This window comes from Euwallacea similis, chromosome 13, assembly GCF_039881205.1.
Source record: "Euwallacea similis isolate ESF13 chromosome 13, ESF131.1, whole genome shotgun sequence".
In the NCBI taxonomy this organism is placed as follows: domain Eukaryota; kingdom Metazoa; phylum Arthropoda; class Insecta; order Coleoptera; family Curculionidae; genus Euwallacea; species Euwallacea similis.
Genome location: NC_089621.1, coordinates 4,573,313 through 4,590,325, shown reverse-complemented (window position 1 = coordinate 4,590,325; position 17,013 = coordinate 4,573,313). Strand labels below are relative to the sequence as shown.

At 36.2% G+C, this 17,013-nt stretch overlaps 3 protein-coding genes across 7 annotated transcripts; 2 read left to right on the top strand and 1 right to left on the bottom strand.

Moving 5' to 3' along the window:
* Window positions 1-400: 400 nt before the first annotated feature.
* On the bottom strand, window positions 401-8,761 carry LOC136412953 (uncharacterized). Of its 2 annotated transcripts, none has more exons than XM_066396230.1 (6): window positions 8,522-8,761; window positions 8,269-8,469; window positions 8,048-8,218; window positions 1,854-1,974; window positions 1,625-1,791; window positions 401-1,545 (listed from the first exon to the last, which is right to left on the bottom strand). In XM_066396230.1, the coding sequence occupies exons 1-6, from the start codon at window positions 8,565-8,567 to the stop codon at window positions 1,421-1,423; spliced, it is 831 nt and encodes a 276-aa protein (XP_066252327.1). In that variant the 5' UTR covers window positions 8,568-8,761; the 3' UTR covers window positions 401-1,420. The 2 variants fall into 2 exon arrangements, with proteins under 2 accessions (XP_066252327.1, XP_066252326.1); XM_066396229.1 differs by having other exon boundaries at window positions 404-1,545; window positions 1,854-1,980; window positions 8,522-8,758.
* Window positions 2,422-8,010, top strand: oys (oysgedart). 4 transcript variants are annotated; one of them, XM_066396219.1, is made up of 5 exons: window positions 2,422-2,594; window positions 4,961-5,200; window positions 5,255-5,390; window positions 5,442-5,710; window positions 5,768-8,010. In XM_066396219.1, the coding sequence occupies exons 2-5, from the start codon at window positions 5,067-5,069 to the stop codon at window positions 6,696-6,698; spliced, it is 1,470 nt and encodes a 489-aa protein (XP_066252316.1). In that variant the 5' UTR covers window positions 2,422-2,594; window positions 4,961-5,066; the 3' UTR covers window positions 6,699-8,010. The 4 variants fall into 4 exon arrangements, with proteins under 4 accessions (XP_066252316.1, XP_066252314.1, XP_066252315.1 ...); XM_066396217.1 differs by having other exon boundaries at window positions 2,422-2,622; XM_066396218.1 differs by lacking the exon at window positions 2,422-2,594 and adding an exon at window positions 4,630-4,895.
* A 5,739-nt stretch (window positions 8,762-14,500) lies between the features above and the next one.
* Window positions 14,501-17,013, top strand: LOC136412950 (transcription factor HES-1-B-like). The gene is made up of 4 exons (XM_066396224.1): window positions 14,501-14,812; window positions 14,878-15,166; window positions 15,710-15,873; window positions 15,946-17,013. Exons 2-4 carry the CDS (start codon window positions 14,984-14,986, stop codon window positions 16,886-16,888), a joined length of 1,290 nt encoding a protein of 429 aa, XP_066252321.1. The 5' UTR covers window positions 14,501-14,812; window positions 14,878-14,983; the 3' UTR covers window positions 16,889-17,013.

The following is a 17,013-nucleotide window of genomic DNA, read 5'->3' as shown; positions in this document are numbered from 1 at the left end:
GGGCGAACATTGCCAGTTTTACTTCATTTTACTCTCTTATTTGCGGCTCTCGATTATTGAAAAATAATGATGAGTTTCTTAAATATTTAATCTCTCACTTATTTAGCTATCTCTTACAGCAATATTGCTCTGATATAATATTTTATGAAACCATTGCTTAAGCCTAACTTTTGGTAATAACAAACCAAATATTGAATTAAAACACGTTATGATGGACTAAGGGTGCTAAATGGGCACTTGCGTTTTCTAACAGTTACTTAATTGGTCTCTAATTGCGTCGAATAAATACCCCAAGGCGACTCACCCGAGTAGCGAAATTGAGAGGTAATCGAGTTCAATTGGGGGTGTGATTTTGGGGTCACTTCGAAAGGGGTCCGTATTTGAGTCTGCTTGTGGCGTTATAACAAATAAAAACGAGTTGACAATAAATACATTTAATATAATTGCTCCCTTTTAGTAGTTGTAGATACAAAAAGACAGACATTTAATTCCACTTTCCTACTGTTATAACATATACAGTGTGTATCTTAAGTAGGGGTTTTTCTTTTAACACGACACAGACCGCAAGAAACTAAGCAGGATCTTTATGTGACATTTTTTTCGAAATCTCGAAATCAATCAAAATATGCGTGTACGAAAGTTTTTTTGAATACCAAACCTTTAATTAGTACTAACTCCGGGACTGACTACAAGGGGTGTTCAAAATTGTCGCCATTGGCAGACCTTCTTGAAGAATATCTAAAACACGCTCCTCAGTCTGTATCATTCGAGATGGCCTAGATCTTCCAGCATATCCACCATGCTTCGCTTTTTGATTTCCGGTCTCACGATCTCTCCCAATAAGATAAATAAATCTACGAGCTGCAGAATGATGTCTTAACGGAAAACGATCATTCTACAACAACATATAAACCTATTCGTTATCAGAGTAATTAAGAGCCATTCTCAATTTAATAGTATTCATATTTATCAAAATAACAGCTGGAGCTAAGCTTCGCCGCCGATTTTTAAATCTGCACAAACATAAACCGTAAACCGCATAAAAACAGTAAACACTAACCGTTGTTTACGGTTTTTTTTACGATAATTGATAATTTTTTCCCTTTGCGTTGCATTTGCTATTTTATGCAGGGACGGATTTAAATTTTATATAGAAACGCATTAAAACTCATATGCACATAATTCGCATTCGGTTCCTTTTGAGATTTCGAAAAAATGTTGTGTGAAGATTTTGCTTAGTTTCTTGAGGTCTACGTCGTGTTAAAAGGAAAACCCCTACTTAAGATACCCCCTGTATAATCCCTTTGGTTGGTCTATAAAATATTACCTTCAAGGAGTATGTTACAAAATGCTTGTAGCTAACAAGTACCACTCTGACACACTTTCTTATTTAAACCATAAAACAAGCCTATTTTATATTTCACCTCATCCTATCTAGAAAAGTACGAAATATTAATTTGTGAGAAGTCCCACACATCACTGCAAATAATGCAGACCAGATGGGAGAATCACAAGTCCACGTATTTCCTGATGATACGACATTTCCTGGAAGAAAAACCTGTTAAGAATTTCACACCCAACTGATTATCTTTCAGTGAAATGGAACTAAACATGAAATACGTACCTTCATAATAAATGGCCTCCTTTTTAATAGTATAATTCGTTAATGCCACGTGTAGCTCGCACAAAATTGCAGTACCATCCACCAAGTTCTCGGCATTAGTAAAGATCTCCACATCAAACAGACCGCTGTGTCGTTCCTGGTACCTCACTGTAGAATTTTCAACTTCACTGCAAGCAATTATGTATAATATTAAAAAGAGCAATGAACGATTTAAAATTTAAGAATGCACCTATTGTTTAAATAGAGCCTCATGTGAGGCCTAGGGAAAACCTCCTCTGCATAGCATAAAATTTTTGACTCCTTTTCGCTTCGGTACCATAAGGGTGGGTATTTTAGCTCAAACGCTTTTTCTGGAACTAAAAAGATAAATAGGGTCGTAATAACAATAATAGAAGATAAACATATTATAAACATTTCTTAAATAATGTTGCACAATATGTTTGTTTCAAATGATAAGACGACCCAAGAAGTTAATCACCAATAAAGTCTATTGTTTAGGTTTAAATTCTAGCCGGCAAATGCGTATCTTGATGAAAATATGTTAATGTGTTATTGTTATTTATTTTCATTTAATCAGCAGTACACGTTTTTGCAATAGTTGTTGATAAATGATGATAATTGGTTAGTTTAGGTTCACGAGTTTAAACACAGAAACATTAATTTTCAGTGTAATTTTCTTTCAATTCGCGATTAGTAAAAGATGTGGCAACGTTGGATTCAGTATCTTTCACCTCATTGGCCTAATCGCAATCAGCTGATTGAATGTTGACGGATTATTTGTGAGGCGGGGACACTGACAGCTCTATGTTTATTTTTAGGTATTACAAAGTTTTACTTTCAAAATTGTTTAAATTTATTAGTTAATAGGGATCTCCTGATTTTCTGTGATAAAAGTGCATTAAATATATTAGGTTCCAGTTCAGGCGATATTTCACGTACATAACACATCGAATTTCTTCAGGACTTTGGGGTAATGTTAATCTTTTAACTTATTACAGGTTAGTTGTTATTTTTAATTTGCTTTATTATTGTGTAGGGATTTTTGTTAACATTTGATTTATTTGAGATATACAAAAGCCGGTTATTTTATTTTTATAATACCATTTTTAAGGCCTTATAGTGGCATTAGCATTTGTACTTATTTTAAGGTGTCAACCCCTGAGATATTTGAAGAAAAACATCCCAATCTACTTCTTTTCCTTACGAAAAAAGTGCATAATTTTATTTTTACCGCTTAACTTACAATTTCAGCAATTCATAACGCGATAAAGTCCTTACAGGTTATTGGTACCATCCTTTCAATCTCTTAAAATACTGTTTACAGCAAACATTTACTTACTAGTTCAGGAATGTGCAAATAATATCAAGCAAATATAATTAATTATTAATCATGACTTTCGTTTTCCTGATTGTTGGTGAGTCACTAAAATACCAGCTAAAATATATAGGGGATTGTTAAGATACCTATCCACCAAAGCAACATCCAGGGACTTTCGTGTTTTGTTCCATGTTACTTAAATACTTGCTACCTGTTTCAATATGTTTCTTCTTGTTACTGCAAAAAAACCAAAGATGCCATTGCATTGTATATTTCCATCTGAAGTGATAAACATAAAAAAATAAATTAAAGCCTATGTTTCCTTTATGGCAACTTGAGAGAACTGTTTGTTGCTCTGTGTCATTCCTTGTTACACATTGCTGAAACTTGTAATAATATAAACTGCTTACGGAAAAAATCGATATAGCACAAAATAATCATTTTTGAGACCTTATATTTTTGAAATGTCATTCGCCAAAATTCATAAATTAAAAGAATTTTGAAAGGCCACTTCTGCTAGAAGAGAATCGGAGATTGATTTTCAATAGAAGCTATTTTGCAAGGATATTTGGGGAATAGAAGAACGCACTGCAAAATGGTGTTATTTCTTGATGCAATTGGTTTTTATCTAATTTTGATCTGTCCATAAATGTTCTCACCATATTTAGGTATCACGTCTTATGCAGATGAAAGTAACTTCCCAAACATGCATTTTAGTACTTTTTCCTTATTGCAAGTTGTTTTTATTTACCTCGCAAATAAAGTAAAAACATTAAATTTTAATAATTTGGCTACTTAATGGTTGGTCAAGCTGCTAATAGTTTCCATTTCTTTAACTTTCTTTAATTTTAACGTAGTCCCAATTAAAAATTTAAAAAAGCAATTGTTTTTTGATTTGAACAGATCTTGGTACTTCTCCTGAAAATACCACTGCGAAATGCAAATCAATTTCCAATATCCCCAACACCTAACAACTCTAATCTCCATCTATTAATATCCGTTCTATAATTAATTAAAACACAAGCAGAGGTCACTCACTTGCAACACTGACCACATTATTTTGAGGCTGATCATGGTGATTAAGATGAAATAATTCCTCTTAAAAAAGCACCTATTAAAATATTTGCAGGCTGAAAATGGTTAAAGAAACAGTTAATTGCATTTTTTTAATTATTGAAAATAAATGATGCTAATCTAACGGATGGGAAAATGACCTCTGCATTTTGGTAGTAAGTAAATGGCCAATTTGCGTAGTGTAACTAGACCTACTTATAGCTAACTGTCCTTAGTGGTTTGCGTTCAGTGACCAGGCTAGCTATCAAATATAATAAGTAAGGAGTGCGTAGAGTGTGTAATTCCTATGTTGCAATTAACTAGTGCCTATTTAAAACTCTGGAACGTCTCATTTATTAGGTGCGTTAAGGTAAGTCATTGATTGAATTATTAGCTCACCTAAATGCGAAAATTTGGAAATCCACTTTGTTTACTTAATACGTGTGAATTGTGTTTGGTGTAGTGGTCTGACTAATTATCAGCGACGATTTCCAAACTTCATTTATAAACCAAAAACCTCTGATAATTAATTAAGTTGCAGTGTACGAGTAAAATCCATTAAACTAATGTTTTTTAACTGCTGAGGCGGTTAAATTGCAAGGTCAGGGTCAGTGTTTTTTCGCATACATTTATTTACATCCTTCGTATCAGAACGTACTCGATGATACACATGAAATGACATGTTTTTTATTAGCCATCGCATACGACATCGTTTATAACATTCGCATTTAACTAGACCAGTAAGAGTGTAGATGGATGATGTAACTCAACGAGATGTGAATTTCAATAAAGTTGTTTCTAGTTTAGTTCTCAATCGACGTTGTATGATTTGATTTGGTTTTTTGGCAATATTCAAGCTGTCGGCAATATGTTTTCTTGGACGTCTTCCAGATCTATGAAGTAGGAATCAAAAACCTCTGGCTTTGAATGTTTCTTTCTCATAAAAAGTACCGATTTTTTTTCAGGTGCATTAAAAAGGTCAAGTGAGCTTCCTCGAAAAACTTCCCAACATCGCGCAATCGAACATCATTTTATTAGTGGACTGATTTACATGTAACAATAACAATAAACATGACTGATAGCTTAGAACATTACCAAGGAAGTAGGCTGCTAGAAAGACTAAGCTCACAGACAGGACTAAATGTGGATCAGCTCAATTTTGTTGTTAGCCAACTGGTGGCTCTGGTGATAGCCAGTTTATACAGGTACTTGATTTTAAAATTTTGTATTTTCCCATTTGACGAAATTCGTTTTTGAAGAACCGTTCTTCAACCAGCGAAAGTGAACACCAAAGTCAGACATGGATTTGGCCTAATTTTTGGCATGTGGATGTCGTATTTCTGTTTCGGTTACCAAGCATTGCACCTGGCAGGACTTCCAGCAGTATGTTATGTGGTAGGATTGAAACATTTATATTTTCAGTATCTCTGCAACATTACTTTTCAGGTATTGTTAACCCAAAGCCCGAATATAATGCACGGTGCAGTATTACTAACTGCTATGGTATATTTGTCCCTGGTCCACTTACACCGCCAACTATACGAGGATAGTTCCTTTGGGTTGGATATAAGCGGGCCTCTGATGGTCATAACGCAGAAAATGAGTAGTTTGGCTTTCAGTTTACATGATGGCTTGGTAAAAACTGAAGAGGAGATGACTGAATCTCAAAAATATTACGCTTTAACTAAGATGCCTTCTTTCTTGGAATTTTTTAGGTAAATTTTTGGTTTGATTTTAGTTGAAATGCCTCACAATTTTTATTTAAATATTAGCTACAGCCTCATGTTCCCGTCTCTCATGGCTGGCCCTGTAATCTTTTACAAAGATTACATAAACTTCATTGAAGGTCAGTCCCTAGTGCATCATAGAAGATCTACAGTGTGTTCCAAAGACGTCATGGTTCACGAGCCAAGCCCAACAAGGGCTGTATTCAAAAAATTAATTATGGCTACTGGATGTGCATTAGTTTTCGTGCTGTTCCTTCCTAAGTTCCCCATATCCAGAGTGAAGACTGACGAGTTTGTAAATAGCACAACATTCGGCTACAAATTTTGGTACCTGACTGTGGCTACTTCTCTAATGAGAGCCAAGTATTATTTCGCCTGGACTCTTGCGGACGCCATTTGCAATAATGCGGGTTTGGGCTGGAACGGGAGTTCTTGGAACGGCTTATCCAACGTGGATATTTTCCGGTTTGAATTTGGTACGAGTTTGAAAGAAAGTATCGATGCCTGGAATCGCGGAACCAACTTATGGCTGCGTTTTATAGTTTACAAAAGAGTGAGTAAATACTCCACATTCGCCACTTTTACTTTAAGCGCCATTTGGCATGGATTTTATCCAGGGTACTACCTCACTTTCTTAAGTGGTGTCTTGTTCACATTCGCTTCCAGAACAATGCGGCGCCACTTGCGACCCTATTTTTTGTCTTCCAACGAATCGAAACTCGTCTACGATTTGCTTACCTTCGCAGTTACCCGATTCGCATTGGCTTACATTACTTTCCCGTTTGTTTTGCTCGAATTTTATGGCAGCGTAATTGTGTACAGCAAGTTGTACTGGTCATTACATGTATTAGCTATTGGGGCTTTTTGGGGAGCGCCCCATCTCATCCCAAGAATTCAATCGGGGGATAAAAATGGGATTGCGATGGCGTTCAGCAAGGCGGGGCCTTATTCCGAAGCTGTTGCTAAAATAGACTGATTTTTGTATAAAATGTATGTTGTTAAATTATTTTAGTATTTATTATTGCGTTAATTAGGAAGAGGTGTGTGTGCCTCGAGATATTTTTCTGCACAGTTCTATCAGTTGAGATCCAAATATTGGCACTAATGCAGGAGATTTATTGCGAAACTAACTTGATCCTTAATTTATCAGTTTTCTGAAATTATTTGACAGATGATAATGTTTTGAAGTTTGACAGAAACGGCAAATTCGGAATGGTCAGGTTAATCCGGGTTGCTATTTAACTATGCATTCTAGGCCTTAAAATATGACGAAAACTTCACATAATCAGCCGTCAAAACACTTTGTTTCCGATATATAAGGTTTGTACGTGTGGCCTATTTCAACGTTTCTGAAAATTCAGAATCTGCTAAGTTGTGATTACATCGAAATTTGACCAAATCATCTTGAAGAGTAGATAAATAGTGTTGATTGCCTCTTTTGTACACATTAGACTTAAAGAGATATTTTGATATCAAGTTTTTACCAATTTGGTTACTGGAGGTTTTTCAACATATTTTTCATATTTAGTATCTAATATGTGTAACAATGCTTCTGCCTTATGTATTATATTGTTAGCATATAAATAGAGTTAATGTTTCCTTATAGTTTGGAAGTGGATTGAGTTGAAACGGGGTAAAGTGCCCGCCATCGTAGGGAAAATCAGCTACAAATCAAAAGAGAGAGAAGCGAGATTTAAAGAACAAAGCGACCAGAAAGTCCTTTCCTCGGTCTTAATTCTGTTTAACGTACATAGCGTCTTGGAATATCCTCTTATTTATATTTTTCTGAGTTACCCTGAGGTTAATAATTCGTTACCCCTTTTGTGTAAATATTTTCAAGAGCAGTATAATAAATAAAGTGTTAAAAAATTATCGAGTCGTAGTTAAGAAAATGTCCTAAAAATAAAGAGTGTGTTTAAAGTGCACATGAAAGTGGTATCTATGTATAGCAAAAAAATATTTGCAAAACAAAAAATCAGAAACTGAAGACAAACCATGATTTTTCCTCATTTTGGAACTATTAACTTCGCAAGATCAGCAGAATTTTGCTGCCTGCGAGATATCACAAATTCCGAATTTATCTACCGTTTTAGCCAATTGATATTTATTTCTTTTGATACGATATTATATACTCGAAATTTTATAATTAAATTTACATATACGGACGCGACTGCCACTATAGATATAACTTATGAACTTATTATTTAAGTATATATTTATAATAAAAAGAATAATTATTTATTAATCAATGCTCGAAATTTGTTACACAATAAAATTGCTTTAATATAGTTTCGTTTTTGTTATATTGTTTAATATATTCCTTACCAAAAATGAGCATCTGCTTAGTTTGGCTGTCCTCACTGCTGAAAGTGGACACTGAACAAGTGTAATTCCCCCCCAATTCCGGACTCAATTTCCCAATCTTCAACGCCCGATGTTTTTTATAGCGATCATCAGAAACTTTGTAACTCAAATCCAGACGACCCTTAAGAATTCCTATCGAAACTAAATAACTTAGAGGGAAAAATTACTTCCCAGAGGCATACCCAGTTCTTGAGGTTTTGCGTCAGGAATCCATTGATAAACCGGATAGATTTTTTCGTTGAAAAACCACTTAACTACCAGTCCTTCATCCTTTGGAAACTCCAGGGAATAGTCGCAATCCAGTATAACAGGCCCCATTCTCGGGGACGCTATTTTGGGAACTATTAGTTGATTGATTTTTACACACGATGATCCCAATAGTGCTGAAATTTATTTCATAAAGTCACTTCCATGATTTGATTTATAAAAACTTACTGAAAAGCAAAATTCCGACCCTAAGAGTTACACAAATGTTATACATTTTTACTAATATTTACGTCTCAATAGTCTCTAATCACATCATCACAAAACTTCTGAATCGCGTATATGAAACACCTGTTGGTAATAGAGCGTCTCTTAGCCTGTGCCTCAGCATCGGTAAAGCGTCGCGACGGCACTAAGTTGGAAGTTTCTAATAAAAACTGCGTCTGGAAAAGGAGTTAAAGTGGATGATTGCGCATGATTTTATGAAGCAGAATATGAAAACTTCGAGAGACCATTTCGGGATTTATAAAGGAGGTTTCTCTTTTAGATTAAAATTTGTATTGAATCATAGGTTGGAGTAGCCATGGATATGTAGACAATGCCCTTTTATAGTGTGTGCAGTTTTTAGCTTTTAGATTGAAGTAGTGTTTACAAATGTGTAAATGTATACTAGGTGGTCAGTACCGGCCTTATGGGGGGACAAGGTTGGGCTGCAGACTAGGAAAGGAGAATTTTTCACGTTGACAGTTTTTCTTGGAAATGGGAAGCGGTGATTGAAAATTTCGCCCAGGGCGCCAGACTTAATAAAGCCGGTACTGCAACTGGGCATATCTTTTAAATGGGAAAGACATTTTTTTTTGTTGTAGTGAAGTTTAAAATGAAAACTGGATAAAAACAATGACAAAATTAACTTTTAAATTTATGTAAGTTTCGGAATTATATTTACTCGTCCTCAGGACACTACAGAAACGTCCTAAATTAAGAGTAACAGGTGTTTATGACAGTAAATTTTCCAAAACTGTTATGTTGTAAAGCACTTAACAACATATGTTTTTAATCTAGATCCACGACAGCCTAAAAATGCTGCAAAACTAATAAATCTCTGGGTATATTGCAAGGGTGAATGGCGATACATAAAAATAAAAAAAGAAAACAGGTGAAAAGTTTAAACCTTTATTTATGAATATCAGGAACTTTGTACTAGGGCCGTTATTGCCACCAATGGCCAATGAGTATCTATCAATCATTAAAGAATATGGGATGTGTAAATCCTCTATGCTTGTTTTCTCCCATTAATCCTATTTTATGTTATTATATGTATATCTGTTGGTCATTTCCAACACATAATAAGTATTTTTTGTCATTTGCTCGAGTGTCTAAAATGTTAACATTATTTGACCTACGTCTCTGATTCTGTGTTGGCTCTACATTTTTCAGCACAAACTTGATCCCTAATTCCCCGCCTCTGTCTTAGCCGAGATTAATGCTCCCGCTACCAAATAAAATCGTCAAGTTTACTCAATCTGTTTACAGATTTTTTAATGGCACTCAATGACGCTTTTTCAGTGTTGATTTTGTAGTAGTTACTATCAATATTTACTATGTGACCATTTTTGCTTCCTCCCCGTAATTGGTGAACAAACCTTTGATGGGTCTATGTTTGTCTCGTATTGGGCCTAGTAGAAGAGAATCATGTGGGAAAATTTTATGTTTACTTATATGATTTAAATGGGAGCAAAAAGTAATTGCGAACATTGTCGTAATTTAGTGAAACTTTTATTGGTAACAATTGATGAAGAAATCGAAAACTCCTTTATGTGAATCATCGAGGGGATGTCTCTTCAGACTTTTTAGATATTTGGTGTATTCCTTTTGAAATGTGGATATTTCTTGAGGCTCTATGAAGCTGATAAAATAATGTTTGTAGACCGTATTAAAACTCTTGACCGTGTCTAAAGAAGTGCTTTGAGATTCGATTAAAGCTCTTCCTACGAAAAGACGTCCCTTTTCCTTTAAAAGCCATCTAATCAAATCCATTTATGTATACAAAATAAGCGTGTGACTCGTGTGGCCGCACCATTTCACGTATTTTACCTGGTCTCTAGCCCTTTAGAGGAACTTAAGCCGCCCTTCAGAAACAGGAGAAGTTACCACCATTCCCTTTCCTTTGTAATTGGCCGACTTTTATTTTCAGCCAAACAATTATTTCCTTTTCGAGATCAATCTTCCGAAGAAAACTGACCTGCCATCGCTGAGGGTGGGAAAGGACCTTGATCTCTTGCCCTTTATTATCGTTTCAGGGGGTGTAATTAGGCCAGTCCTCAATAGGTTTTTTATCTATTTTCCGAAATCTTCCCAGGGAAGTACAGTGCTTACAAACATTTACCAGGTATCTTCAAGGCGAACTTTCCAAAATTGATTTTTGTGGAGAGAGCTGTAAAAATACCCGAAAAATGAGACATGTCGAAGCACATTAATAAGCTACTGCTGCCACAAGATATCCCGTTAGTGATTTTGAGTTAATTTAAAGTCCCACAGAGTAATCCGACCTTGAAGATCCTTTTAGGGGTGATTTATAATTGTTTTTAGGGCACAAAAAATGTTGAACGACCCACCCCCTGCCTGCATCTTCGAGTAGTCTTCTGCATTGGAACAGGTGCACTGATTTTTAACGCCATAGTCAACTGAAGTGTGTCTGCAGGTTAAAGATGATCTGGCCCGCTTCAGTCGTGTAGTCACAAGAAATCCTGATGGTGAATAATGGTGATCGTTTTGTATCGCTGCAACGAAACCGTTCACTGGAATTTCGTGTAACTGATGATCTTCATGAGTCAACCAGTGTATTTCGGGTATATGAGAAATCTGATATTCGTGCTTCTTCCATCAGTGAGAGACTCATCTTCAAATTGAAATGTATGAGAAAGCCGTGTTTGGAATCATATTTTCCACGATAATATTCCATATTTCCAAATTAAAGCCCTGCTTAATCCTCGAAACACCCACCGTCGGCGAATCCTTTAGTGCTCGACACTTTACTCTCCGAAATGACTTTCTTTTGTCTCCAGATCCTTTGATCCAGGAGCGCTTTCAAAAGAAAAAGCGACCGCTCGTGTGTCGCATACAATTTTTCTTTAATTAGGCCTCCGGTATAAAGATTTTACAACTCTGAGTGGCTTTTTTACCTTTAACGCATGCCGCTCCTAGCCCCTCAAAGCCAATATCAAAGGGAGAAAAGAAGAGCTATTTTTCCGCGTTGCATGCCTACACACACCATAATCATTATTAAAAATTCATTTCAATTTATTCGCAGGTACTGCCCTGGATTACGTGCGGTTTATTCAGCGATTTTTAATTACCCCATGTTAGTGACACCCCCTATACTAACTGACGGCAGCCAATAACCGCCGTTGCGGCATCTTATCAGCGTCTGGAAAAACAAAGGCGAATCACTCGACTGGAGCACGAAACAAAACTCCATCGGCGGCTCCGGATCCAGATCAAAGGCTCTCGGATCAAAGAGAATGGGGTGTAATTGGTAATTAGGGCTGGAGACACGACGAGGGTCTGTCAACCGAGACATTTCGGTGCAGAACACCAGTGAAAGTGCAAACTAGCTTTGCGATGACTGTTTCGAGTGAAAATGGCTTTAAAAAATTCGTGAATGATATTAAATGTGAAATTATTTGAAAATCTATAAAGATACAGTGGTAAGAAAGAAAGTGAACTGGATCATTATTATTCTTTGTGGCTGACAGGGCCTGATAATACTCAGTAACTTACAGTGTGTGCCCCGAGTTTGAGTGAAACTTTGGGCCGAAAAAGAATTAATAGTTAGGTGCATAACATGCATATGTAACAAACATCAGGTAAAAACGTATGACTTGCACACCCTTCCTTCCCTCGTTTCTCTGTTTGCATGAGGGTATCGGCGTTTAAATGAAATATGTAGACCGGAAAGAATAGCGAAGGGGGCAAGATTACACCTGTGTGGGTCGTACCGTATGGGAACTTCCGATTGGGTCGGTCACACGCTGACACGCTTCGACACACGATATGACAAAAACCCATCAACCTTTAAGGTTTTTATGAGATCCTGATTATGTAAGAAGTATTCGTGTGCTCTTTTCAAATAAGTACTTTACTTACTAGAAAAATTGACGAAGGAGAGTAATTAATGAAGCTCTTCTCAAGGTTTTTCTTGAAATTCGAAATTCAAAAGCTACACGAACATAGGCATCTCTTGGAAATCCAGAATTGCTTTCATTTAACTGAAGGTATTTCTTCACAAGTAAAATCATTTCTTGAAGAACAAAGAAAAATTATTCAGGAAACTATAGGTACACTTTTCTGGAATCCAAGGATTTTTCAAGAAATTCTCACGGAAAAACCAAAACTTAGAATTTCAGCCAACCGGAGAATAGGATGTAAGAGCATGGAGAAATTTTTTCAAAAAGACAGAACAATTTTTGAGAAAATCGAAATAAGACAAATTTTCAGTAATCTGGAAAGGCTCAAAATTAATACACTTTTCGAACCACGAAATTTTCCAAGAGCTTTTTCTAAGGGAGATGAGAATTCTTTAGAATTTTTTTCAGAAATATCTTTCTGAAATCTAAAGAATTTCCAAAAAACTTTCTTGAAAAAGTAGAAATTGCAAAAAAAACGGGACCAAGAAAAATTCAAAAAGAAAGTTTGAAGAAAGGAATCTCCTGGAATTTTTGTCAATTTAAAGTATTTTTTAGAAATCGAAGGAGAAAAAGGACAAACATCCATAATTTCCAGCAACCGCATAATTCGTTGGAAGGTCCCATTCAAACCATATCTTAAAAACCAGTAACAGGCTCTCAAAAATTTTTAGGAGCTCAACAAATTTCTTCTGGAATTCATTGAAAAATAATCAAAATTCTGCAACTCTCTTCTAGGTACGTTAATTCCCCCCTCGCGAAATTTATCGCCAAAAAGAGTACATTCACACCCCTCTGCGATCATCAAGGACATGCTGTAAGGTCTTGACCTTTCAATCCAGAATCCCATTTAAAAATTTCGAGAGATACGCCCCTGACAGAGCCTCCCAGAAAGCGAACATCTTCGGCGTGTGTCTTGGAGCGGATGTGGCCAAAAAATGAAATAGTTCCCATAATGGCCTTGTTTGCACTCACTTAAGTAGTGGGAGGCATTGAGAAGAGTAGAAGATATAAAGGACAAGTTCTTCAGATAAAAAGGAAGCAGGTAGATGTATCTTCTTTTTTTTTATGGGAAAGAAATGAGGAAGACCTGAGCGGAAGGAGTTATAAGCTTTGTCTGGGAACATTATGTATGCAGGAAGGAAGATTTTTGTTAGTAATTTTACGGTTTTGGTGTAAAAGAGCGAGAGAATTAAAATGAAATGGAACTGGACACTAGAAGACTCACAAGTAAGTATAAGGTGAGAATAGATAATTTTGATGTAGAAAGTCACGCTACAAACCTAATCTAAGAAAATTTGTGTATCATTTTTGTCCATTTTCCATGACCAAATCCTCAAATAATGCCACCCCCGCCACTGCAACTTATTCCATAATATTGTTCACCTCTACTTATCTCAATATCCATCAATCGGCAACAAAAAGCATCTCATTCAGACCTAATTTACCCTTCGCATACACAACAACGAAGTACAGTTACCATACCTGTTACAACCCTGTACGTGGGAACTTAGCTCGCACGTCGTGGGTCAATGTATGGGCATTTTTCTCACGGGGCGCCCCATACCATCACATACGAGGGTTCATCAAAAGCGCCTTGGAGGCCAGAACTGTGAACTTAATACACTCATAATTGTAATGCATGTATTTTAGTGATTGAAGCTTATCCTTTTTGTGACTTGTTTCTTCAGAGATAATTCAGGGAAGGAAAAATGTTGTATCCATGGGAACAGACACCTTTTTACTCTCACCTAAGTGTAATTGTCCATAAAAAATATTATTCTGTAGATTTTAACAGTCACACTGATCTATCTGATGGCGTCAATCTACATGTAGGTATAATCAAAATATTATTCACTTTCTAAAAATTATCTGACGTTATCCAAACAGCATTTTTTATACCCAAAGGGGTTTTTTCAATCAATAAACATCCAAATTACAACAAAAACATATACATATATGTAAGTATTATAATATCCCTCTCTCTCTCTCTCTGCTTTATGCTAGACCCAGGTACATGCATCCTGTGTACTCTTTAATACGCCCTGGTATATTTGAGCCAGAAAGACACTAATTCATGGTATAAAAGAGAGAGATAGAAGACAAAGGGACTGTAGGGTAGGGGTAGGTTCCCACGCTGTATCGGAATGTATATCGGAAGTTTTTGAAAATGGGACGTCATTTGAACATTTCGGATCAAGTGACCAGAACCATGGGATTCATAAGCTCTGGTTAAGATTTTGGTTGAATTTCGTAGTCTAGTGCGAACAAATTTAATTTGGGTGGACTTAAAAGTGAGTGTGTAGTGGCAGTTTTTGGATTTATTGAAATTGTCAGAGTAAGTATTGAAAAAATTAATTCAAGCTTTTTTTGAATTAACCATTTTTTTTGTTCAATTTACAGATTAATTAAATTTAAAAATTGTTTTATACCTTGCACGAGAAATCGAATAATTTGAAACGAGCTTGTGAGAATTCTAAACACGGAATTCCTGTATATTTACTTAAAAATGTCTATGAGCGATGATGAGTTTGAACCGTCATCCCGAATGCAGGAGCCGCAAAGTGGTACCATGTCCAAGGCGGAACTCCGAAAAAGCCATAAACCCATAATGGAGAAACGTCGGAGAGCCAGGATCAATCACTGCCTCAATGAGATCAAAAATTTAATTCTTGAAGCCTTGAATAAAGATGTAAGTGTCTGATACTTTTATGTGCGTTTTGGTTGAAATTTGCTTCTTTATTAAAATTGAAGATTTCTGCGAAGAATGGGTCAATATTGACTCACACTCATTATAATTCATCAAGTCATTTTATTAAAAAGCTTTTTAAAAAAATTAAAATTGCCCTACAAAACTCCAATTGAGGAAAGGGAAATCCCTTTTGGCAAATTTTCATACTTACCAAAAGAAATCGTTGATTTTTCGGGAAAAATCATATAAATGTCTATGAATCAAAAAACTCTTTCGGATTTTTACATGGAACGGAGAATAAAACCAAGTTTTTTTTATATAGGTAAGTAATCTTTGAGAAATTCTAAAGCGCAGTTTCATAAAAAGGACGTTTTTTAAACCTGAAATAGCCAAACATCCAAAAACATTTTCTAGAAAGCATAAAACGGATTAAAAAAAAGACAAAAATCACCACAAAGATGATTTTTTAAGCATTTTTCTTTCTTTGAAGGCACCCCAAGTTAAAATACGTTTTTTTTTATCAAAAATATTTCCTCTTTGCAGCCCGCCCGTCATACGAAATTAGAGAAGGCCGACATCCTGGAAATGGCAGTTAAACACCTACAAAATGTGCAAAAGCAACAGCTTGCCATAGGAATGGCTACAGATCCCTCTGCAATCCGAAAATTCAAGAACGGCTTCAAAGACTGTGTCTCTGAAATCGATAGGTAAAAAATTGAATTGCAAATCAAACACTCCATTTTTCTCTAAAACGACTCTTCTTTCTCCCATTTCAACAGATTTATCAGCAAATCGGATAATACAGAAGGAGGCATGAGAGACCGAGTGACCAATCATCTTCAAAACTACATTAATCGTATCGACCAAGCTGCCCAACCCATCCCTTTTGTATCTACTAGCATTTTCACCTCAAATTCTAGCGGAGAGGGTCCTAGTGGTATCGGAGATCAAAATAACAATCCTAGGATACAAGTGCCTCAAGGAATTCACCTAATACCGAGTAGATTACCCACAGGAGAGCTGGCGCTGTTGGTGCCAAACTCGTCAAATTTACGCTACTTTCCATCTTCTCACCGACAAAGTGCGTTTGCTTTAGTGCACCAAGCGCAGAGTTCAGAGGCTCCGAGATTGCTTACTTCTGAGCCCCCAAGATTGCTCAGCCCTCCTTTGAGCCCAGAATCTACCAAGGGCTTTCGTCCTATAGCCATATCAAGACCTGCTGAGTACCCTGATGATCATCACCAAGTAGCTCAGGTGAGCTCCACAGTAGCTTTCGCTGATAAATCCAAGATGGAAGTCAAAACCATGAAATTTCCAATACACAATAAACCATTGGAGAGGAAAGTTGTAGAACACACCAGTGTGATCAAAACATTATCCGAACCTTTGTGTGTGATTACAAACCATGGAGAGCGCTATAAACAGGCTCAACACAAGGAAGATTCATTATTCTTAGAAGAGAATCAGACTGAATCTAGAGGAGTGAAACGTGATTACTCAGAAATGCTGCATTATCAAGGACTGTTAGCTCCGATGGGTGAAGGGGTAGCAAGACCTAGTAAAATTATTAAAACCAGTCATCATGAAGCACCATCCTCGAGTTATGCAGGCATGGGAGAACCTTCCAAGGGAGATGGCTGTGTTGTTTTGGGGAAGGCACCTAAGGAAGCAGACGAGCAACAAAATAAGGGTGATCAGGGTGATATGTGGAGACCTTGGTAGTTTTTGATTTAGCTGAATTATTGAGTAATACTGTATTTTTATCGATTTGTTAAAGTTGTCCATTAACCTATATGGTGATTACTATTCAAGGTGAGTTTTTTTTTAAGTATTACAAGGTGATATCG